Source organism: Trichechus manatus, unplaced genomic scaffold (assembly GCF_000243295.1).
Source record: "Trichechus manatus latirostris isolate Lorelei unplaced genomic scaffold, TriManLat1.0 scaffold00055, whole genome shotgun sequence".
Lineage (NCBI taxonomy): Eukaryota > Metazoa > Chordata > Mammalia > Sirenia > Trichechidae > Trichechus > Trichechus manatus.
The window spans coordinates 11,487,097-11,512,547 of record NW_004443991.1 but is presented as its reverse complement, the minus strand read 5'-3'; the positions used below and the strand labels follow the sequence as shown (position 1 = coordinate 11,512,547).

At 40.5% G+C, this 25,451-nt stretch overlaps 1 protein-coding gene across 4 annotated transcripts in view; it reads left to right on the top strand.

Annotated features, from left to right (window-relative positions):
• The first annotated feature begins 18,884 nt into the window (after positions 1-18,884).
• IFT57 (intraflagellar transport 57) overlaps positions 18,885-25,451 on the top strand; it is a 91,570-nt gene continuing 85,003 nt past the window's right edge. Inside the window, exons 1-3 of one of the 4 annotated variants that reach the window (XM_004378158.2) lie at positions 18,885-20,798; positions 23,545-23,707; positions 24,477-24,595. In XM_004378158.2, the coding sequence (XP_004378215.1) occupies positions 20,587-20,798; positions 23,545-23,707; positions 24,477-24,595 (494 nt within the window). In that variant the 5' untranslated portion in view covers positions 18,885-20,586. The remainder of the gene's footprint in view (positions 20,799-23,544; positions 23,708-24,476; positions 24,596-25,451) is intronic. The other 3 variants (XR_002824394.1, XR_002824395.1, XM_023732904.1) reach the window with 3 other exon arrangements.

Genomic DNA, 25,451 nt, shown 5'->3' with positions numbered 1-25,451 from the left:
AAATAACTAAGATATAACCCTAATTTGAATTTCTGTAATGACTGAAGTCCAACATCTTTTCCTTGTTCATAAGTCATTTGTATTTTGTATAAACTGCCTGTTTTCATCTGATGCTCATTTCACTATTAAAATTTGGTGCTACTAATTTGTAGCAGCACTTTATAAGTGAACAAAGTATGTTTAGGAAATTAATACCTTTATCTGTCATGTGTCAAATGCATTTTTCCGGTTAACTAGATCTGATTTTTTTGTCATGAGTTTTTATCTAATCAATTTTACCAAAATGTCCCTTTAGGATTCTCAGTTTAAGATCTTGTTTGGAAAGTCCTTCCTGATTCCGCCACCCCCCCCCCAAAAAAAAAATCTCTCATATGCTTTCATCTGGTATTTTTATGATTTTACTTCTTGCTCTTCCATCTTTTTCCCATGGTGTGGAATTTATTCTGGAAAACGAGTGAAGAAGAGATCCAGCTTTGTTTTCCTAGCTCCTAACCAACATTCTTCTTAAATTTTAAATTTTTATACATATTGTTAAAAATTACCCTCCAGGTAAAGGGGACTGAAGAACACCAAAGACACAAGGAAAGTATTAGCCCAAGAGGAAGAAAGGGCCACATAAATGACAGACTTCATCAGCCTGAGACCAGAAGAACTAGATAGTGCCCAGCTACTACCAATGACCACCCTGACAGGGAACACAACAGAGAGACCCGGATGGAGCAGGAGAAAAGGGGGTGCAGAACTCAAATTCTGGTAAGACCAGACTTAATGGTCTGACTGACACTGGAGAAAACCAGAAAGCATGACCCCTGGGTTCTCTATCAGCCCAGAGCTAAAACAATTTCCAAGGCCAATGCTTCAGACAGGGATTGGACTGGACTGTGGGACATAAAGTGATACTCGTGAGGAGTGTGCCTCTTAGCTCAAGTAGATACAAGAGACTAAACAGGCAGCTTCTGTATGGAGGTGAGATGGGAAGGCAGGGAGGGTTAGGAGCTGGTTGAATGGACATGGGGAATCAGGGGTGGAAAGGAGGAGTGTGCTGTCACAGTATGGGAAGAGCAATTAGGGTAACATAACAAGATATGTATAAATTTTTGTATGGGAAAAAATTTTTCAAAAACCAAAAAAGACTTCTGGCAACATGGCTCTCTAGGCAGAAGCACCACGCTGTCCCTCCACAGCAAAGCTCCAAAAAACTAAGCCAAACGGAGGAAAGAGCAATCCTGAAATCCTAAACATCAAATGAAGAAATAAAGAACTCGGCCAAGCACCAAATGGAATAAGAAACTGACAGAGAAAAGAGAGCCAGGAGACAAACATGTAGAGGTCCCCTATCAGCTAATGCAGCACAGATCCGCCATCTTGGACTCCTATCAGAGACCGGCAAATAGGGGGTATGAGAAAACAGAGCTTCACGGAGCTTCCAGCAGGAGACAGAACAACCAGTAAACAGCGATATACTGTTTCCCACCCCCCACACTTCTTCAACCCCACTCGGCCTCCTCTGCTTTCCATGGTCACAGTCTCTTGGCCAGGAAGTGCCAGCTGCTTGGATTCCACCTACCCGCACTGGCCGACTCCCAGAGTGCCATTTGTTGGCTGCTGATGTTGCTTTTTTCCACTTCTTTCGATTTCTTCCTTACCTCTCACCACCTCCCCCTCCTTTTGCTCAAATACCTGGCTCCGAGTGCCAACTTTGCTTCTTCCTGAGGGGCTGTGGAGCTCCGTTCGAGTGTGGAACTGCTTCCTGGTCCATGCTGCCACGCTGGTGGGATTCCAGGGCTTTTTGTCTGTTTGTTTGTTTTCAACTGTTTGTTTGCTTTCTTTTTCCTTTCTCGAGTTGGGAGCCCGTTCTAGCCGGACGGTGCTGTGCAGCTTGGGACCTACCCCCTCAGCTTGTGCAGATGCGCAGAGGGATCCCTGAGGACATTTCTTTCTTCATGGTTTTTTTTTTTTTTCTTTCTTTCTGTTTTTTGGGGTTTTTTCTTGTTCATTTTTTTAAAATTTGTTTTGTTTTCTTTTCCCTCTTTTTCCCTTTTTGTCTTTCTTTCTTCATTACTCAGTTTCTCGTCTCTCTATACCTTCCTTCTCCTCCTGTCCCATGGATACCTGGCACTGAATACCTCTATGTCTCCTAGCCAGGCTGTTCTTTAATACCTGGGAACAACTTCCCCAGACCTCGTACCCACACAGGTGGGAACCTGGGGAGGTTTGCTGTTCTTTTTTCTTTCTAATGTTTATTTATTTATTCTTTTCTCTTCTTTTTTTCCTCTTCTTCCCCTTTTTGTTTTTCTCCATTTCATAGTCTCTCATCTCTCCACTCCAAAAGCAAGCTCCCCTAGCACTCTTTTTTGTTTGTTTGTATGTTTTTGGCTCCAGTTCCTCTCTCCTCCCTCCCATACCTATCTTAGCTCCACACATCACAATCTCCCACCTCCATCTTGCCTACCTGCACCGTGCACTTAATATCACACCACCGAGCAGCACAGGCACAGCCTATCGGAATCTGCCCTGCACTGATTACTGGGAATAAACGGTGTAGGTATAGAACCTTCTAATAGAGAGGAAGGCAAGGTGATACCAAGTAATAATAGACTGCTTCAAATCTAGGAAGATGAGGGTAAATTTCAAGGTAACCACAAAGAAAGTTAACAAACCTACTTATCAAAATAAAGAAGAAAAACATAAAGTCTCAGTAAAAACAAAACCTACAAAAACAAAAGAAATGAAAAAAAAAATCCACAAACAAAAGGAACTCAGCACAGGGGAGTAAGAGGAACAAAACTGGAGGACATTATGCTGAGTGAAATAAGTCAATCATGAAAGGACAAATATTGTATGAGACCTCTACTGTACAACTCATGTAAAAGTTTACTCACAAAAAGAAACAATCTTTGTTGGTTACGAGGGATGGGAAGAGTAGGGGGGAACTAAACAGATAAGTGCTAACTTTGGTGAAGGGTAAGACAGTACACATTACTGGGGAAGCCAGCACAACTTGTACAAGGAACGGTCATGGACGCTCCATAGACACGTCCAAACTCCCTGAGGGACTGAATTGCTGGGTGGAGGGCTGTGGAGACCATGGTCTCAGGGAACATCTAGCTCAATTGACATAACACAGTTTATAAAACAATGTTCTACATTCTACCTTGGTGAATAGTGTCTGGGGTCTTAAAAGCCTGTGAGCAGCCATCTAAGATACTCCACTGGTCTCACCCCTTCAGGAGCAAGGGAGAATGAAGAGAACAAGACACAAGGAAAAGATTAGTCCAAAGGACTAATGGACCACAGCTACCACAGCCTCCACCAGACTGAGTCAAGTATAGCTAGATGGTGCCTGGCTACCACCACTGACTGCTCTGATCGGGATCACAATAGAGGGTCCTGGACAGAGCTGGAAAAGGATGTAGAACAGAATTCTAACTCACAAAAAAAGACCAGATGCACTGGCCTGACAGACTGGAGAAATCCCGAGAGTACGACCCCTGAACACCCTTTTAGCTCAGTGGTGAAGACCCTCCCGAAGTTCACCGTTCAGCCGGGGGTTGGACAGCCTCATAAAACAAAACAGGGCTAATGAGGCACAGCAGTCCAGGGATAAGGACTAGAAGGCAGGAGGGGACAGGAAAGCTGGTGATAAGGAACCCAAGGTTGAGAAGGAACAGTGTTGACATGTCATGGGGTGGTTAACCATTGTCATAGGGCAATATGTGTACAACTGTTTAATGAGAAACTATTTGTTCTGCAAACCTTCATCTAAGGTATGAAAAAGAAAAAGAATTATCTATGTGAGATCAAATTGACCTTCAGCATGGAAGATAAGATTTCTACCACTCAACCACCATTGCCCTCAGTCCTTAGTTTAGGCAACTTCAACTTTAAGGAAGTGATGTATCAAGACTCAGATTGACAGTGATTTGTCTAAACAAGTGATTCTCAGTCATTAGTGCATTAGAATCACTTGGCGGGCTTGTTACAGCACAGATTGCCAGGTCCTACCCTCAGAGTTTCTGACTCTGTAGGTCTGAGATGGGTTCTGATAAATTACATCGGCCAACCCATTGGAAGAGATCCATATTTGTGCCCATTCTGAAGAAAGGTGATACAATGGAATACGGAAATTGTCGAACAATATCATTAATATCACATGCAAGTAAAATTTTGCTGAAAATAATTCAAAAATGGTTGCAGCCATACATCAACAGGGAACTGCCAGAAATTCAAGCTGGATTTCAGAAGAGGACATAAAACAAGAAATATCCTTGCTGATATCAGCTGGATATTGTCTGAAAGCAGAGAACACCATAAAGATGTTTACCTGTGTTTTATTGACTATGTAAAGGCATTCTACTGTGTGGATCATAACAAATTATGGATAACATTGAGAAGAATGGGAATTCCAGAACACTTAATTGTGCTCCTGCAAAACCTGTACATAGACCGAGAGGCAGTCGTTGGAGCAGAACAGGGGGATACTGTGTGGTTTAAAATGGGAGAAGATGTGTGCCAAGGTTGTATCCTTTCACCATACTTATTCAATCTGTAAGGTGAACAAATAATCCAAAAAGCTAGGCTCTGTAAGGAAGAATGCAGCATCAGGATTGGAGGAAGACTCATTAACAGCCTGTGATATGCACATAACACAGCCTTGTTTGCTAAAAGTGAAGAGGACTTGAAGCACTTACTGATGAAGATCAAAGACTACAGCCTTCAGTATGGATTACATCTCAACATAAACAAAACAAAAATCCTCACAACTGGACCAATAAGCAAATCATGATAAATAGAGAAAGTATTGAAGTTGTCAAGTATTTCATTTTACTTGGATCAACAATCAAAGTTCATGGAAGCTGCAGTCAAATTTTATGCATGTGATATTAATGATATTGTTTGATAATTTCCGCATTTTGTTGGATCACCTTTCTTTGGAATGGACATGTATTTCATTGCATTGCAATGCAGACAACATATTGCATTGGGCAAATCTGCTGCAAGAGACCTCTTTAAAGTATTAAAAAGCAGTCATTTTGGTGACTAAGGTGTGCCTGACCCAAGTCATGGTATTTTCAATCACCTCATATGCACGCAAAATCTGGACAATGTAAGAGGAAGATCAAAGAAGAATTGGTATATTTGAATTATGGTGTTGGCAAAGAATATTGAATATACCATAGGCTTCCAGAAGAACAAACAAATCTGTCTTGGAAGAAGTACAGCCAGAATACTCCTTAGAAGTGACAATGGCGAGACTTTGTCTCACTTACTTTGGATATGTTGTCAGGGAGGACCAGTCTCCGGAGAAGGACACTGTGCTTGGTAAAGTAGAGGGTCAGCAAAAAAGAGGAACACCCTCAATGAGATGCCTTGACAAGTGACTGCAACAATGGGCTCGAACATACCTGTGATTGTGAGGATGTTTCGTTCTCATCTAAGACAAACATGAAAACTCTTTTCCATACTTAAATGTGTATCTGCTTAGGTTGGAGGTGATTCTGAAAAATCTTTTACTCTTCTGAAAAAAGGAAAGATGTGCTGGCTATGTCTCTAGCCCTCTTCTTTCTGCCTTGTAGGCAGAGATGATGTCTGGTGATAAGACAACCATCTTCAAAAGATGAGGCTGCATACAGGAGGAAAGGCCTGAGAATTATAGTTCCTAGCCCTGTTATCACTAAACCAGCAATCAGCTACCTCTCAACTTTCCTGTCTTGTGACTAAAACAGAACCCTTTTAAAACTATGGTTGTTCAAACATTCCATCACTTGCTGCTGAATTCAAGTTCTTATAGTTTCCATTAACTAAATAGTTTGGATTGCTTTTCAATGTACAACATAGGATAGGCAAGCAGTAAGGATAAGTTTCTAGCTAGAGGAAGCTTGGATGCAGACCTAAAACTAAGAAACTCAAAGTGTTTGCTGTATCCCTGGATGATAAACTCAATACTATAAAAGGTGTTTTAAGAGTACATATTTTAGCACTGATAATTAAATTTAGAGTTATCTAAAAAAATAAATACATGATTATCAAGAGAATTGAGAGAATTGGAGAGGTGGCTTGTTCTACTACAAAGTAAATCTTGTTTTAAAGAGACTGGACTTGGGGTAAAAGTTGAAAGTTCTGTCATGGGAGGCTAAATGAACAACTGGAGGCCATTGTCAAATATGTTCGCGAGGAAGATTTACCGGGAAATATATGAAATTTATGCTTCTGGGTACCTCAATTGTATGCCCCTTTCTAAGTCCCTGTAGCTGATTTTGAATTCAAAGTTTGTATTTCTTTTTATTAAAAAGCCCCCCTCCCCAAACGTATAAGCTTCAGGTCTCCAGAAAGCCTGGACCTGTCCCAGGAGGCTCGTATAGAAAGCTCAGAAATTTGGATGTAATCCTGAAGGAGGGAACCATGCAAGGATGTCAAATAGAATGGGAGTGACATGTCCGTATTTCCATTTTAGGAAGATTACTCAGGGAACAATGTGGACAAAGTTTGAAAGGGGGCCAGATCTGCAGGGAAAACTATAAGGAAGTCATCATTGTATTCCAGGCAAGAAATAAAGGTCCACTGCTTTTTTCTTTTATAACAGACCTGGTATGTCCTTTGAAAGAGCAAGATCTTCTGGGACATTTTTAATTTTACTTATAAAAGCATTCCCTTCCTCTCATTTCAGAAGTATTATTCTTTCTTCAAGAAGCCTATGAGATTCAAGTCTTCTGTAATATAGTAGTCTATTCTTACTTTCGGAAAGTAAAATAAGAAATTTCCATTCTCAACAGTGCTAACTTTACTAGCATAAGGAAAATAACAAGTATTTCTGTTTCAAAATCGACTATCAGTTTAAAAATAGAAAACAGGCTAGTTTTTCAGTGACTTCTTTTTTAAGAAACTCAACATGTTTGCTGTATCCCTGGATGGCAAACTCAATACTATAAAAGGTATCTTAAGAGTACATATTTTAGCATTAATAATTAAATTTAGAGTTATCTGAAAAAAAAAATACATGATTATCAAGAGAACTGAGAGAATTGGAGAGGTGGGCTGTCCTACTACAAAGTAAATCTTATTTTAAAGTCAGGAAGGCAAAAACAGTTGTACAAAATGAGAATAAGAAGAGAGATCTACGAAGTCTGTTAGGAGTTTGCCATCTACAAATGGATCAAATAAGTATAACATTTCACAATAATAGGAAAAGAATGAACTGGTAGATGGTTAGACTTTTTTTTTTTTTAAATAACAGGGTCGCTATGAGTCAGAATCAACTTGACAGCAACGGGCTTGGTTTGCTTTCTTTTTTATAGCGTGAAAGAAAACAAACCACTACTCTATGAGTAAACTGTGGAGAAAATCCCTTTCTTTTGAGGATCTTAGATTACACGTAATCAATTGTCTACTCTTACTCAGAAAGTTAATGGGAACAAGGTGGAAACTGACAAATCCATATTCTTCCTTGGGGTACTGGGGAGAAGGAAAAAATATATAGAGCTTATGAGTATTATTCTGAAGTCTGCAGTCACAATTTTTTTAAAATATATACTGGGCATGTAGATCAAGCAAAAAACCTGTTGAAAATGCTTAGTTGTTAGAAAGTCATAAAGAGTTTTTAGTTAGGTTCATGACTTAGGGTTATTTTGGGGTGAGTTCTTTGGAATGTAGGTTCCAGTTTGAATTCTTAGGGGACCACAAGTGCATTTTCTGTCTCTAGATCCTGGAAACAACTATCTATATGTATGGTAGACCTCTTATGTAAGTTCCCAGGCAAAGGGAGTCTGCTCACACCCCTGTACACCCAAGGAAGAGACTAAAGGCATCAGCCCCTGCATTAGACACAAAAGAGAGGAGCCATTAGCCTTGCTCTGAGGTTTGGCTCTCTCAGGCAAGAGAACTACCTAATTCCTCCTGGCATTACAGAAGTTAGGAGAAAAATAGAACTCCAGACAGAGGAAGTATCATAGGTTATGGGGGTACAAAGGAGGAACAGCCAACTCTGTCTTGTGGAGAATAGAATAAAGGAGGGATTGGCTAACCTTCTTCCAAAACACTCTACTTCTCTATTGTGTTGTTGTTGTTAGGTGCCGTCGAGTGGGTTCCGACCCATAGTGACCCTATGTACAACAGGACAAAACTCTACCTAGTCCTGTGCCATCCTCACAATTGTTGTTATGCTTGAGCCTGTTGTTGCAGCCACTGTGTCAATCCATCTAATTGAAGGTCTTCCTCTTTTTTGCTGACCCTCCACTTTACCAAGCATGATGTCCTTCTCCAGGGACTTGTCCTTCCTGATAACATATCCAAAGTATGTGAGACAAAGTCTCACCATCCTTGCTTCTAAGGAGCATTCTGGCTGTTCTTCTAAGATAGACTTGTTCATTCTTCTAGCAGTCCATGGTATATTCAATATTCTTTGCCAACACCATAATTAAAAGGCATTGATTCCTCTTTGGTTTCCCTTATTCATTGACCAGCTTTCATATGCATATGAGGCAATTGAAAAACCGTGGCTTCTATTCAGGCACACCTTAGTCCTCAAAGTAACTTCTTTGTTTTTTGACACTTTAAAGAGTCTTTTTGCAGCAGATTTGCCCAATGCAATGCATCATTTGATTTCTTGACTGCCGCTTCCATGGGTGTTGATTGTGGATCCAAGTAAAATGAAATCCTTGACAAATTCAATATTTCCTCCATTTACTATGATGTTGCTTATTGGTCCGGTAGTGAGGATTTTTATTTTCTTTGTCTTGAGGTGTAATCCATAATGAAGACTGTAATTTTTGATCTTCATCAGTAAGTGCTTCAAGTTCACTTCACTTTCAGCAAGCAAGGTTGTATCATCTGCATAATGCAGGTTGTTAATGAGTCTTCCTCCAATCCTGATGCCCCGTTCTTCTTCATACAGTCCAGCTTCTCAGATTATTTCCTTAGCATACAGATGGAATATGCTGCAATTGTCAATTTACACGTATATCCCATATTAGAGTATTTGAGCACTGTCTTAGTCATCTAGTGCTGCTGTAACAGAAATACTACAAATGGGTGGCTTTAACAAATGGAAATTGATTTTCTTATAGTTTAAAAAAAAAAAACCAAACCCATTGCCGTCGAGTCAATTCCAACTCATAGTGACCCTATAGGACAGAGTAGAACTGCCTCATAGGGTTTGCAAGGAGCGCCTGGTGGATTCGAACTGCCGACCTTTTCGTTAGCAGCTGTGGCTCTTAACCACTACACCACCAGGGTTTAGGAGGCTAGAAATTTGCACTCAGGGTGCAGAGTATAGGGGAAGGCTTTCTCTCTCTGTGGCTCTGGAGAAAGGTCCTTGTCTATTCTGAGCTTCAGCTCCTGGACAATATTCATGTGGCTTGGCATCTCTCTTCCCTCATTTCTGCTTCTCTCAATTGCTTGTTTAATCTCTTTTATATCTCAAAAGAAATTGACTTAAGATGTACCCTACATTAATCCTGTCTCATTAATATCACAAAGAAAACCCATTCCCAAATGGGATTATATCCAAGATATAGGGACTAGGATTTACAAAACATAATTTTGGGGGACACAACTCAATTCATGCTAAAGGGTGAAAATTAATCCAACAAAAATCAGGCACCTTCCACCTCAGCGAAATGCCTAGGGGTCTAGTGGTGTGGGGCATGTCGAAATATTCCTTCTAAAGTCAAGGATAAGTTGTTATATCTGACCCACCCCTCCCCCTCAATTAAAAAGGAGACACAATGCCTGGTGGGCCTTTTTTGATTTTGCAGGCAACATATCCCTCATTTGTATGTGCTACTCCAGCTTATTTATCAAGTCACTCAAAAAGCTGCTAGTTTTGAGTGAGTCCCAGAACAAGAAAAAGCTCTGCAGCAGGTTCAGGCAGCTATGCAAGTTGCTTTGCCACTGGGGCCGTATGATCTGGCTGATCCACAGATGTCTGAAGTGTCAGTGGCAGATAGAGATGATTTTGGAGTCTTTGGCAGGCCCCTAATAATGAATCACAGAAGAGACCCTTAGGATTTTGAAGTAAACTCTGCCATCCTCTGCAGATAACTACTCTCCTTTTGAGAAACAGCTTTTGGCTTGTTACTGGACCTTAGTAGAGACTGAATACTTAACCATGGGCCACCAAGTCACCATGCAGCCTGAGTTGCCCATCATGAACTGGGTGTTATGTGGCTCATGAATCATAAAGTTAGATGTACACAACAGATAGAAGTGGTATATATGATATGAGGCTTGAGCAGGACCTTAAGTTACATGAGGAAGTGGCCCAAGTACACATGGTCCCCACTCCTGTCACATTACCTGCCCTCTCCCTGTCAGCACCTATGGCACCTATGGCACCTATGGCCTCATGGAAAGTTCCTTATAATCAGTTGAATGAGGCAGAGAAAACTCATGCATGGTTTACAGATGGATCTGCACGATATGCAGGCACCACTCAGAAGTGGACAACTGTTGCACAACAGCCTTTTTCTGAGAACTCCCTGAAGGACAGTGGTGAAGGGAAATCCTCCCAGTGGGCAGAACTTTGAGCACTGCACCTGGTTGTTCATTTTGCTTGGAAGGAGAGATGGCCAGATGTGTGGTTGTATACTGATTCATGGGGTGTGGCCAATGGTTTGGCTGGATGGTTCAGGACTTGGAAGGAACATGATTGGAAAATTGGTGACAAGGAGGTATGGGGAAGAGGTGTATAGATGGGCCTCTCTGAATGGGCCAAAGAAGTGAAGATATTTGTGTCTCCTGTGAATGCCTACTGTCATGGATTGGATTGTGTCCCCCAAAAAACGTGTGTAGCAACTTGACTAGGTCACGATTCCCAGTATTGTATGATTATGTAATCCGATGTGATTTGCTTATGTGTTGTAAACTCTATCACTGTGATGAGGTTGTATGTGATCTCCTGATGTGTTGTAAATTCTATCACTGTGATGAGGTTATGCTGATGAGGTTTACAAGATTAGATAGTGTTTTAATCCAATCTCTTTGGAGATATAAAAGAGAGAAGTGAGCAGAGACACGTGGGAACCTCATACCACCAAGAAAGGCGTGCTGGGAGCAGAGAGTGTCCTTTGGACCTGAGGTTCCTGTGCTGAGATGCTCCCAGACCAAGGGAAGATGGATGCTTCACAAGGAACTTCCTCCAGAGCCAACAGAGAAGACAAAGCCCTCTCCTGGAGCTAAAACCCTGAATTTGGACTTGTAGCCCACCGGACTGTGAGAGAATAAATTTCCCTTTGTTAAAGCCATCCATTTGTGGTATTTCTGTTAGAGCAGCAATAGATGACTGAGACACCTACCAAAGGGTAACCTCCACAGAGGAGATTTTAACAATCACGTAGATAGGATGATGCATTCTGTGAATAGCAGTAAGCCTCTTTCCCCAGCCACTCCCATCATTGCCCAATGGGCTCATGAACAAAGCGGCCATTGTGGCAGGGATGGAGGTAACACATGGGCACAGCAACATGGACTTCCACTCACCAAGGCTGACTCGGCTACAGCCACTGCTGAGTGCCCAATCTGCCAGCAGCGAAGACCAACACTGAGTCCCGATATGGCACCATCCCTTGAGGTGATCAGCCAGTAACCTGGTGGCAAGTTGATTACATGGGACCACTTCCATCATGGAAAGGGCAGATTTGTTCTTACTGGAGAGACACTTACTCAGTGTCATGGATTGAATTAAGTCCCCTAAAAAAATGTGTGTATTGGTTTGGCTGGGCCCTGATTCCAAGTATTGTGTGGTTGTCCTCCATTTTGTGATCATAATTTTATGTTAAAGAGGATTAGGGTCGATTGTATAACACCCTTACTAAGGTCACATCCCTGATCCAATGTAAAGGGAGTTTCCCTAGGGTGTGGCCTGCACCACCTTTTATCTCTCAAGAGATAAAAGGAAAGGGAAGCAAGCAAAGAGTTGGGGAACCTCTACCACAAAGAAAGCAGTGCCAGGAGCAGAGCACACCCATTGGACCTGAGTTTCCTGTGCTGAGGTGCTCCCAGACCAAAGGAAGATTGAGGACACAGATCTTCTTCCAGAGCCAACAGAGAAAGCGTTCCCCTGGAACTGATGCTCTGAATTTGGACTTGTAGCCTACTGTATGTGAGAAAATGGACTTCTCTTTGTTGAAGCCATCCACTCGCGGTATTTCTGTTAGAGCAGCACTAGATGACTAAGACACCCTGGATACGAATTTGCCTTCCCTGCATGCAGTGTTTCTACCAAAACTACCATCTGTGAACTTATACAATGTCTTATCCACTGTCATGGTATCGCATAGAGCATTGCCTCAGTTCAAAGAACTCACTTTACAGCAAATGAAGTGCGGTAATGATCTCATCCTTGTGGAATTCACAGGTCTTAACATGTTTCCCATCATCCTGAAGCAGCTGGCTTGATAGAACGATGTAATGGCCTTCTAAAGATACAATTATGGTGCCAGCTAGGTGGCAATACCTTGCAGGGTTGGGGTAATGTTCTCCAGGAGGCTGTATATGCTCTAAACCAGTGTCCAATATATGGTGCTGTTTCTCCCATAGTAAGAATTCGTGGGTCTAGGAATCAAGGGGTGGAAATGGGAGTGGCACCACTCACTATTACCCCTAGTGACCCACATGCAAGATTTTTGCTTCCTATCCCCGTGACCTTATGCTCTGCAGATCTAGAGGTCTTAGTTCCAAAGGGAGGAATGCTCTCACCAGGAGGCACATCACTGATTCAATTGAACTGGAATTTAAGAATGCCACCCAGCCACTTTGGGCTCCTCATGCCTCTGTATCAACAAGTAAAGAAACGAATTACTGTATTGGCTTGTGTGATTGATCCTGATTACCAAGGGGAAATCAGATTAACTGTACATAATGGAGGTAAAGAAGAGTATGTCTGGAGATACCTTAGGACATCTCTTAGTACCACCATGCCCTAAGATTAAAGTCAATGGAAGACTACAGCAACCCAATTCCAACATGACTATTAATGGCCCAGACCCTTCAGGCAAAGAACCACAAGCAGCTGAAGTGATTGCTGAGGGCAAAGGGAATACAGAATGGATGGTGGAAAAAGGTAGTTCTAAATACCGGCTATGACCATATGACCAGTTGCAAAAATGAGGATTGTAATTATTATTAGTATTTCTCCTTTGTTTTGTTATTTCACCTTTGTTTTGTTATATTTCCTCCTATGTGTGTATATATATATAGGTATGTATATATATGGAGCCCTGGTAACACAGTGGTTAAGAGCTCGGCTACTCACAAAAAGGTCAGCAGTTCAAATCTACCATCCTCTCCTTGGAAACCCCACAGGGCAGTTCTGCTCTGTCCTATAGCCTCACTATGAGCCGGAATCCACTCGATGGCAACGGGATGTATATACATAGCAAACATCTTTGCTTTCTTCCCTCCCTTTTCCATTATTTATTATAAAATATAAAATGGAAATGACAGGGTGAGTGTATTTTTGGTTAGTTGTATCATGTTCAATGCAAGTATGACTTTATAATTGTCTTTATTTAGAGATTATGTATAGTTTGAGGAGATGTGTAGAGATACCATGTTGACAAGGGATGGACAGTGATAGTTCATGTTATGTGTTAAGTTGGCCAAGCCATGATTCTCAGTGGTTTGGCAGATATGTAATCACCCTCCATTTTGTGATCTGATGTGAGCAGCCAATCAGTTGAAAGGGGATTTTTTTTAGGGGTGTCATCACCGGCATCCAATATATATGGATGTTCTGGCAAAGCTCACCTTCTCTCGATCCTGTATCCAACTCATCATCCTCTGACCTCTAGTTCTTGAGACATGAGCCATGAGCCTGCTGCCTGACCAGCAGATTTTGGGATTTGCCAGCTCCCACAACCCTGTGCGCCAGCAGCCTTCTGCCTGACCTGCCATCTTTGGGTTCGTTAGCCCTTGCAACTACATGAGTCAGAAGAAGACTCCAGCCTGATGCCTGACCCATGGATTTGGGACTTGCCAGCCTCCACAACTTTGCCAAGACATTCCCTTGATACAAATCTCTCTCTCTACATGTATGGAGCCCTCGTGATGCAATGGTTAAGAGCTATGGCTGCTAACCAAAAGTCAGCAGTTTGAATCCACCAGACACTCCTTGGAAACCTTGCCGGGCAGTTCTGTTCTGTCCTGTAGGGTCGCTATGAGTTGGAATTGACTTGATGGTGCCAGATTTGTTTTGTTTTTTATATATCTAGAGAAAGATGTGGCAATCTGTTTCTGTAAAGATTTACAGCCTTGGAAATCCTATGGGGTTGCTATGAGTCAGAATTGACTTGATGGCAGTGGGTTTGGTTTGGGGTTTATGTATGTATATATATACTTCACTGGTTTTGTTCCTCTAGAGAACCCAACCAAAGACAAGCACAGAGACCAGGCTTATGAGTCTTTGTATCACTATGCCCAAGCACAGCTCCTGACACAAAATATGTACTCACATAGTTGTTGTGCAAATAAATAAATAAATCTTAGAAAATAGTTTCTGTTGCTGTCAAAAGCAAAATGCTGACCTCATATTTTTTAGTTTGGGCTTCATACTCATACCTTCAATGGTAAAATAATAATTAAAAAAAGTTCTGTCATCAAAATTTCACTAGATGCGAAGGCAAAATGGATTTTTTCCATTCATGAAGCAAAATGTGTACGCATGGAGGAAGAAATTTATCTGCACTAGAGGACTAGGAATAAATAAGGCATTTGGATTTAACGCTTTATTACCATGTAATGGTTTGGGTAACAGTTCCCAAACTTCAAGACAAGGTGCCAATAACCATTTGTGACACAGGCTTTCAAAAAGTCTGGCATCTTGTGCATTGAAATGCAGAGTTGTACCATGAAGATGTGGCAGTTCCACAGGAGGTAGCATCCAGCAGATTTTGCTTTTATTAGACCCTAGGAAGTCCCATTGAGAGAGCTTTCTCCTATGACATTTATTGTTAAGTCTACTCTCAGTCTTGAATTTAATTTTTCCTTGAGGGAAAAATGCCATCCCAGACTGTAAAATAAATTAAATCTTCTTAATCTAGCCCTTGAAGAATAAACCTATTACTCTTTAACCTTCAAAACTCTGACAAATCAGATTAATCATCCTTGTTAGTACTCAATGTGTATCGAATCAAAGTGCGGCCAATATATTTAATGGAATAGAACTCTTATAAGGAAACAAGGCTGAATGTTTCAGTATTTGCAAGGAGTTACTTATCTGCTATGTTTCCCATCTGACAGTTTATGAAACAGCAGGTTAAAGGTTTATACCTTTAGCAGCCTTACTTTTTTTTTATCTAAGCTTAAGACCATCTTCATTATATCAGTATGCATTCCACCAAAAAGAAATTCGTAAGTGTTGCATTTTAACATCAACAATTGTACTAAAAGCTGTTGTTGTCTGTCCAAATTTCTTTTTACCCATCCCCCAGTTGCTGTGAGTAATGGCTGCTCATTGTTCACAGCTGCATTTTTCTCCAGAAAATTGCCCTTGGCCAACAGGCATCACCTCACCTAAAGACATCTAGGGCAGTCGACAGCCAGTAACCAAGTAATATAGGGTATAAAGTCCAGCTCTCTTGCCCCCAAGTAGGGCACATTTTGTGGTGACATTCATGCTCCAGAGCACATCTCATGGTGCCAGTCAGTAAATTCTGTTGAGTCCACTTTCTAGATCTATTAACTATCATTTTCTCACCATCCCCCATTGCCACCCAGTTAAGGACCAGTTCTCAACTGACTATTCAAATGGTCTTCTAAATAGTTTTTCATCTTCCTACTATATTGCCAGAATACTCTAAGATGCAAATTTGGTTAGCACCGTCCCCTCCCCCCCCCATACACAGACTTTCTTGTACCCATTCAATAATTATCATACAGAGGCAGTAAACTGAAGTCAGTTCACACATACATTTTGTTTCTCCCACACACTTTGCTCACCAAAAATATTAGACCATGGAACCATGGAAAGTGTTGAAATATGTACAGTATAGCTGGATAGCATTTATCTACGTTGAGAGCAAAATTTAGCTGTAGCAGTTAACCACAATCTGAGTGGGGTTAGAAAGCTTCCATTAGTCGAGAAGTACTAGAAAACAAAATAAATCCCAGGGGAATAGGTTACAAAACCACTTCCCTTGCTAAGATGTGGTGAAACCCATGTGAAATTGTGCACTACAGATCAGTAAGTAAGCAAAGGTATATCCGTCTGTACCTTGCTTACTGTAAGCCCACGCATGCCTTGCATACTGGTTAATCCACCCTTGTTTAGAGACATTGTTGGTTATCACAGTCGGGAGGGGGGAGTGCTATTGACATCTACTAGGTGGAGGCCAGGGATGCTGCTAAACATCCTACGATGCACAGAATAGCTCTCAACAACAAAGAATTATGCAGCCTACAGTGTTAAAAATGCCGAAGTCATGAAATCCTGAGCTAGAACACACCTAAAATCCTCCAGCATAGCACAGAGGCCTAGAGACTAAACAACTGGCATTATCTGGGTCACAAATATCTTCTTTTTTCAGTGTTTATAGAGCCTTTACTATACCTAAGTACAATACAGATTAGTTTTTTTCTTTAAAATTGTTTTTTGCTTATTTCAAGAAACCCTTCCCTACCTTGAGATTAAAGATATTCTATTTTTTCTAAACATCTGACAAGTAAATCACATTTATATCTTTAATCCATATGACATTTGTGTGATGAGAATCAGAGATGTAATTTATTCCATATGGATCATCTATAGCTTCAATAGCATTCATTGGAGAGTTTATGTCTCTCCACTAATTGGTAACACTAATTTTGTCATACACTGAGTTCCTATATAAACACTCATTTATTTTTAGACGTTCTATTTTCTATTTATTTGTGTGATATCATTATGTTAAGTTATACTTTTGTTAGGAACCTTGCTAACAGATATGGTGACCCCTTACTCAAGCTTCTTTAAAATTTACATATGAATTTCAGGATGAACCTGTTAGGAGTTTAAGTCAAAATTGTACTGCGTTTATAGATTGGACAAAGATACTGATTTTTCTTATCCATGAACATTGTAACCCTATTTAGATTTTTCCACGACTTTCAATAAAGTTTAACAATTTCTCCATAAAGATAATGATGGATTTACTCCTAGGTACTATACATAGTTTGTTATTGAGAGTTGTTTTTTTTCTTTTCTAACTAATGTTTCTAATAACTTTTCTTTAATTTGGTTATCACATACAGCAATCTTGCTGTGCTGTTTTAATAGTTAGTAGATTCTCTTGGATTTTTTACTTAGTCAATCATATCACCTGCAATAGTTTTTTCTTTTATAATACCCCTATTTTTTATTTTTTTGTCTCAATGCACTGGCTCTGATCTCTAGTATAGTTTTGAATTCAGAGTGAATGTTTTTGCCTTGATTTCAGCTTTAAAAGTCATGGTATCTAATGCTTTTCTCCTCCTAGATTTTTAGCAGACATTTTTTTATTAGCTTAAAGAAGTATTATTCTGTTAGTGGTTTTCTAAGTTTTTAAAACCATGAATGAGTGCTACTAAGCCACTTATAACACAAAGCAGCTTTGTTCTTTAAGCCGGCCCACATTTCTTGGAGGACTTGTTCTTATATTTGAAGATGCAACTTGAGAGCCTTCCTCAATCTTTGAACCTGCCTCCTTTTCACCCCAGCCTTGCCAAGCACTTTCAGAGTAATCCATTTAGCTTAACTAAACTTTCACTGGGATGCTGTTCAGTCAACTTTGAATGAGGAGTTATTCCATTTTCAGAGATTAACCCATTCATTCACAGGAAGACCCTGAGGGCCTCAAAATTACCTCTGGTCATTTTGTAGATAGTCTGCAAGAGACCAAAGTGAAAGTCAGAAGCCCAGCTATTAACTGTGGTTAACACAGTAGAGCCAGAGATAAATCTCTCTTAAGATTCTGTAAAGTGAGCATGAACATACTTCAACATTCCATTCTCTTCAAGCCCTAACTCCCTTGTCAATGAATTTCAGAGCCAGTCCTGAAAAAAAAAAAAAAAACAAAAACAAAAACTAACACAAAGGTACTTAAAAGCTTCCAAGAGGCTGAGACAGGATTTGAGTATGCATTCTCTCTATATATGTGAAGGAAACTACTTCCATCAAGGAAAAGAACTTTTGGTGCATTATCAACTATTTATTGTAGGTGACCAAGGAATCAGCACAAATTATCCCTGAGCCTTATAAAAATAAAACATTTCAGGGTTCTTTCCCATCTTTTTGCCGTGGGAAAACACAGTGTTGAAAAGTTGTTGGCTTTTCCCATATGCCTTTCATTCCCTCTGTGCTACAGTTACTAGAAAACCAAAACCAAACCCATTGCCATCAAGTCAATTCCAACTCATAGCAACCCTATAGGACAGAGTAGAACTGCCCCATAGGGTTTCCAAGGAGCGGCTGGTGGATTTCATCTGCCAACCTTTTGGTTAGCAGCCATAGCTCTTAACCCCTGCAGCACCAGGGCTCTGCTACAGTTACTGGGGACACTTTGTTTTAGTGTTGTTGCTTTTTTTCTTTTTAAGACTACATTAAAGAGAAGAATAATTCTTCACACAGCTTTCAAACCAGGCTGAGTCAATACAGTACCTGGCAAGGAAATGGCCAGGTTCTAGGAGAGTCTCCCCCCTTCACCCCCATTAAAAGGCATCGATCATTTTCGGAGGGTTCTCATCAGCCAAAAAGCAGTGCTTGACTATTTCATGTTGCTGTGTAAGTCCTGAAAATGTCAGAACATCTTATGTAGGCAGCATGCCCTGTGTGACCATCCATCTTCCTGGGTGTAACCTATTTACCCTATGACTTCTGACACCTTTTTCAGAGTCATTTTAAAAGCCACAGGTTGCTTGTTGGTTAACCAAACACCCCAAAGCATGTATCTCAGCTTTTATTGATTTCTTTTTCATTCTAAAAAGCTATACATCTATTTTGTACTCTGGAAGTTATACAGATGTGCCACAACACCACATCTCCCGAACATGTGGTAGTGGGGATGTGTGGGGAAGAATCACTGCTTCCATAAGGCTAAGAAAAGGAAAGATCAATATGACAGCAGGGTAGAGTCAGACTCAACTTTCCCACTTATTTTTACTTAAAAAAAAGCTGGTTAATAACTCACATTATGGACACAATGCTATTTAAGAAGCATTTCTCAGTTGGCCTTCCCTTTTGAGTTACTTTCTACATAGATAAGTTTTTTTGTTTTTGTCTTTATATTTTCTCTCTTTGGTGACTAGAAAAAGGTGTTTGCCTTTCTGATTTTTCACTTGAATATTTTTATTAGTATCAAATTCGTTAGTTCTAGACTGATATTAAAATGAAAGTGCTCTTCTGCTCATTTTTCTAACAAAAACAAAGATATTACAGGCATATTTCAAACTTCAGTTATGTCAAAAAATGCGACTTCTTTAGTGGCAGATACAAGAGATCAAAGATTCCTCATGTTAAACACAAAACTTGTGTTCAACCTCATGTTTTCTTCTCCCAGGAAATCTCCAGGCATCTACCAGTTACCTCATATTTTACGTAGCTGCTAGGAAAACTGCTTGATACACAAACCTCTTGAGCAAAGCTGGTCCTCATAGTGGTAGTTATAGCCCCTGTCTTGCATGTATAGTTTAGGTCAATAGCAAGTAGCAAGTTAACTACATTTAGGACCACAGTGTTGGGAAACTCCTTCCAAGATAATCTCCTTTATTTTGTTGGTTTAACAAGGTACCCCAAAACTTTATATTACATGTAATGGGCTTGAAATATTAAGCATCAGGCTGTGAGTTTAGTGTTCTTGTTTTTGAGGTAGAACAAATCCTTCCCAAGGCTTCCGTTTTGCTCATCCTCTCAGTCTTTCTTTTTCTCTACCTCCTCCTAAGCAACCCCTTTCCTAGCACTCGAGTAATAACAGGCCATTCTTCAAACCTTATAATATGCTGTTCAATAAAGCATTGCCTAATGAGACAGAGAGTACATTTTTTAAGAAGAAGCCTGTTTGAAAATTCCTGAGATAAAGTGAAACCTACAATATCGACTGCCTTGACAACTATGAAAACTTTCAATATTAAGGAGAAAAAAAAATATCAGCGGGCTAGCGTAGTGTTCAATAGTGAGCGTCTTGCTCTCCCTTCAATCTTTCTAACCGCTACCAGCAGGCCCAAAGGCCGGCTCAGACGCCCTCGGAATCCAGCAAGAGAGACAGACCGCCCTCGCGAAGCTGAGATGAACACTGCGACCCGCCTCCGCCTTTAAGATGCCGCGGGAAGAGGCGCAGTCGGACGTGGGGCACGGAACGCCACGCCTCCAGGGGTGGGGCTGCCGCCAAGCCTCCCCGACCCTAGCGTCTGAAGGGGCGGAGTCCATGGTGACGTCATCCTGGAGGCCCGCCCTGGTTGGAGGGAATGTAGAAGGGACTTGGAGGTCCCTGGAAGGAGGCGGAGTCTAGTTTTCCTGGTGAAGAATTGCCTGGCGGTTGCCTAGTTACGGGTCGCTGCGGCGCTGGCTACCACAGCGCGGTTGGCGGAGGCTGGAGGGGTCTGTGGGCCGGAGCCCCCGCCACGGCCTCTGTTTGTCCTGTGATGGCTGCCGCCGCCGCAGTGGTCACACCGTCGGGTCTGGAGGATGGGGTGTCTCGGTCTCGGGGCGAAGGGGCCGGAGAGGTGGTCGTGGAGCGAGGGCCTGGCGCGGCCTACCACATGTTCGTGGTGATGGAGGACCTGGTGGAGAAGCTGAAGCTGCTCCGCTATGAGGAGGAACTCCTCCGGAAGAACAACCTGAAGCCCCCGTCCAGGTGGGTCCCCTTGTCCCCGAGCGCCTGGGTGCCGGCCGAGCCTGGGGAGAGGCCTTCCCCCGTCCGGCCTGCTGGGGAACGCCCAGCGCAGGTCCGCGAGCCCTTGCTTCCACCTTCCTGGTCAGGTCGGGGCGACTCACCCCAAACTTCGCGGCGATGGGCTCAGCCTTGGTATTTTTGTAGAGTAAACAAGTTTTTGGACGGCAGGAAGTACTGGAAGACACCCTTCCTGTTCTTTAAAACATGCACACGCACTTCCACAAAACAGAAACTGTATTTTGTGATTATAAAAGTAATGAAAAAATCCGTTGTGGATAACGTAGAACAACACAAGAAAAAAATACTAGAAAAATGTGTAGTGTAGAAAAATACTAAAATCACCCAATAATCTCATCCCCAGAGACGAATGCTGTTGTCATTTAGATCTATTTCTAGTTTTTTGTTGCCCTCTGTGACAACCTGCCCCTACTACTACCTTGCTAGGCACTTTGTATGCAGTTAGTGAACTTGTTGACTGATTGCTGTGGTTTAAAAGACTTCTGCCTTTGCATTAACAGTACTCTCAGAAACTGAGTTGAAAAAGACAAATAAAATGGCATCTACTGGAATTGTCCCCTTATTATAGAACCTAAAGTTCAGCCCTGTTTTTGGTGGGAGAAAGCTCATCATATCCTGAAGGCAGTGTCATATCCTGAAGGCAGTGCAGTTAGTTGCCAGGGTAATGGACTGGAGCACTTTATCCTCCAATCAGAGTAGCCTAGCTATAGCCAGACAAGAACGTTTTAGAGCTTTGCCATCACTTGAATACTTACATTTATTTATCTTGTGTAAGAGACAGTTTAGATTAGGAACCTTTAGCACTTTTTATCTTAATATCTGTAGCTAAACTCAAATAATTTCTCTTGACAGTTTTGATCTCATTCTTCTGCTCTCTTCTGGTAACTTGAATTCTATGCTAGGTAGACTTTATGTAAACTGTTCATATTGCTAAGTCAGTTCTTAACAGCAGAAAAGTTACAGGGAAAAGAAGTAGTGTTGCTTGATCTGTGATATATGTTGTGGGATTAGGAGTTATTCCTTATAGTGAATCGATCAGGATAATATAGACAGCTTACATTTCCTGTTAATCAAAATGCATTTCCTTTATTTTTTTTTTCCAAGTATATTTTGAAACTAAAAGAAGATGGCCTCAAGGTTCTGTTGATGTCAGCTCTGTGCTGTTTCCTCAGGGGTTCACCAGGATACTTTGAATCATGGATCTAACTGGAGGTACCCTAGTTCAGTGGCTCTGAAGTGTGGCTAACAGACCAGCAGCAGCAGCAGCAGCGTCACTTGGGAACTTACCAGAAATGCACTTTCTCAGGCCTCTTCCCAAGTCTACTGTATCAGAAATTCTGGGGTTGGCATCTAGCAGTCTATGTTTTAACAAGGCTTCCAGGTCATTCTGATATACACTAAAGTTTGAGAACCACTGACCTAGGTCTATCAGTATCTATTCCTCTGTCCACTATCCTGTAAGGAAAAGATGAGTTGTTGGTGGGTGGGTGCTTTGAATGGGTTGTAAATGCATACATGGTAGGGCTTCATGCCCTTTTTTTTTCCTTTTCAACTTTTTGTTATCATCCAGAGCATTTACACTTATACTGCAGGAAAAATAGTTTGGGAAGTGTGAAGAGGCAGACTGCTGATTTTTACGACAAATGGTGATAATAGCTATAATATAAATTTAATAGTAATAGCTACAAATAAAAAAGCAAGTTAAGATTTTTGATCACACTGACTTGAATGTTGTTGCTAGCATGTTTTGTTGCTAGCATATTTAGGTATAAATTATATTGATCCTCGTAGGACTGTTTTCAGTAGGCTAAGAGATTTAGAAAATTTCAACAAATGTTAGGGTAGGAATGTGTGTCTTAACCCTCTCTGCATCTTAAGAACTGTCTGGTGAGCTTTAAAATACTGGGGCTCCACTCCCAAAAGTTCTGATTTAATGCATTGGTGAGGTGAGAGGTGGTGTGTGGATGGGCATCAATTTTTTATGATTTCCTCAGGAGATTCAAAGGAGCGCTGGTGGCGCAGTGGTTAGGCGCTCAGTTGCTAACTGAAAGGTCAGCAGTTTGAACCTGCCAGCTGCTCTGAGGGAGAAAGATGTGGCAGTCTTCTTCCGGAAAGATTACAGGCTTGGAAACCCTATGGTGCAGTTCTACTCTAAAAAAATGGACTCCTCAGCAGTGGGTCTGAGTATTTTTAGTTCAGGTGATTCAAATATGTAGCCAAATTGAGAACAACTGATAAACATAGCTGATAGAAAAAGGATGTAACGATAGCAGTAACATTGTAAAAAGTGCAAAAACAAAGTGAATAATCTTTAAAGCTTATTTTAACTCAGATTCTCTTAATTCCAAGTTACCATTTTCAGGAGGCACTCTCGTTAATTATTCTTAACACTTGACTGATTTTAGCAAAAGTTCCACATGCTTTGTTTTCTAACATGCACTGCATTTTCTGAGTGTAAGGACTTTGAACTAATGTTTTGTGTACAGTAGTAATTGCCCTAATTCTGTTGGTTGAAAACTTTAATGTGAGTGCTGTAGATTAATGGAAACTTCAAAGGGTAAAATATCAGTGTCTTGATTTTAAGGCCACTGAAGAAAAAAGTTCTTCGGCAATTTTGGACTGAGCACCTTTAGCTAGTGTTGACTTACTTTGCATTATTTCATATCCTCCCCACCTTGTTTTGAAACAGACACTATTTTGCACTGCCCACCAACCCTGGTGAACAGTTCTACATGTTTTGCACTCTTGCTGCTTGGCTGATTAACAAAGCAGGACATCTCTTTGAGCAGCCTCAAGAGTATGATGATCCTAATGCAACAATATCTAACATACTATCAGAGCTTCGATCATTCGTAAGTGTAAACAATTCTCTGCATGTTTTCAAGTTATGAATTTTAATATTGATAATTCAGCAACATAAATGCTAGCTTTTAGATGAATCTTCTGTGAATATATGTGATTATATCTGAATTTATTTTCAGATAAAACCTCAGAATGGTTGATATTATAACATTAGTGCTACTTCTAAAAAAAAATGTTCAGTGGACACTCTTTATATCCCAAAGTAATAATATTTTTCTTAATCTTGACATATCTTAGAGGTAAATTTATGGGTTCTTAGTTCTCCTCTTAAAAATGATAAACTTGGAAGCTGAAATACTGTATTTTGAAAGGGAACCTTGATTTAATCAAGGAGGATAGCAGTTGTGCTTTCATTTTGACTTTTCCTGGGGACAGGCAGTGATACATTTTTGGCACAAGTGTTATTAATTTTTGCAGGTAAGTCTCTGTCCTTCATGTGGTTGCCCTGTGATACCAAGCTGGTAGTTTTACTGATCTTCACCCCAACAGGATCAGTGATTTGTTCTGCTGCTGTGGAGTTATTGCCTTTTAATTTAATACTTTTCACAACAAAATATCTTTATTTTCCTTTGATTTTTTATGTATCAATGGATTAAAAAGAGAAAACTAAAGATGGATTTCTATGAGGCAATGTAGTTATTTTAATTCATCTTGATAAATGTAGAAGTGATAAATCTCTTTAGAAGTTTTTTGCTTAAAATATTTTGACATTTGGAATATAAATAACAAATAATACCTTGTTTATGTTTTGTATTTCAGGGAAGAACTGCAGATTTTCCTCCTTCAAAATTAAAGTCTGGTTATGGAGAGCATGTATGCTATGTTCTTGATTGTTTAGCTGAAGAAGCATTAAAATATATTGGTTTCACCTGGAAGAGGTAAAAATTGCCCAACCTAGTATTAGTAATTATATGTGCATAGCTTCTTCTTTTAAGAGTTCAGAGCTGCTTAATCGAATTGATAAGAACTATTTCCTTTTGAGTGTTACAAACTGAAAATTCCACAGGTGATTAAAAAAAAATTCAATATAGACAAAATTAGAATGCCAGGTATCTTCAAAAACAGTTTAAAATAATGTGTTAGATATTATTGTGCTCCTTCTCTGATCAAATATGTAATTCTTGTCAAATTTAAGAACAAATTATAAAGTCTCTTTGTGTATATATTTTCACGCACAAACATAATATCTACTTGGGAAAACTGATAGCTGCAGATTTAAGGAAAAAATGGAAGTGACTACAAATGGGACTGTCGCCTTTGCTTATAGTGATTGGTCAAGAGTAGTACTGGGAAGAAACCATCTGACACTCACCTAGACATTGTTCATTGCTTCTTTCTCGCCTGACAGTCCTTTGTTTATATTTCTATTATTATATTATAATTATCCTAAAATTGTTTGTTTATAGGTTAGACTTCCTTGCTAGAAATCATGAAATCTTCATGTGTACTCTATAACAGCATAGTGTTTGGTATGTCATAGATGGGCAATAAATGTTGATCGTGTAGATGAAGAAAATAAAATATTCAAAAACTAAATTTTAGGAGCCCTGGTGGCACGGTGGTTAAGCACCCCGCTGGTAACTGAAAGGTTGGAGGTTTGAATTCACCAGCTGCTCCGCGGGAGAAAGATGTGGCAGTGTGGTTCTGTAAAGATTCTCCTATAGGGTTGCTATGAATTGGAATCGACTTAACGGCAACTGGTTTGATTTTGGTTATTTAAATTTTATAAGTTAA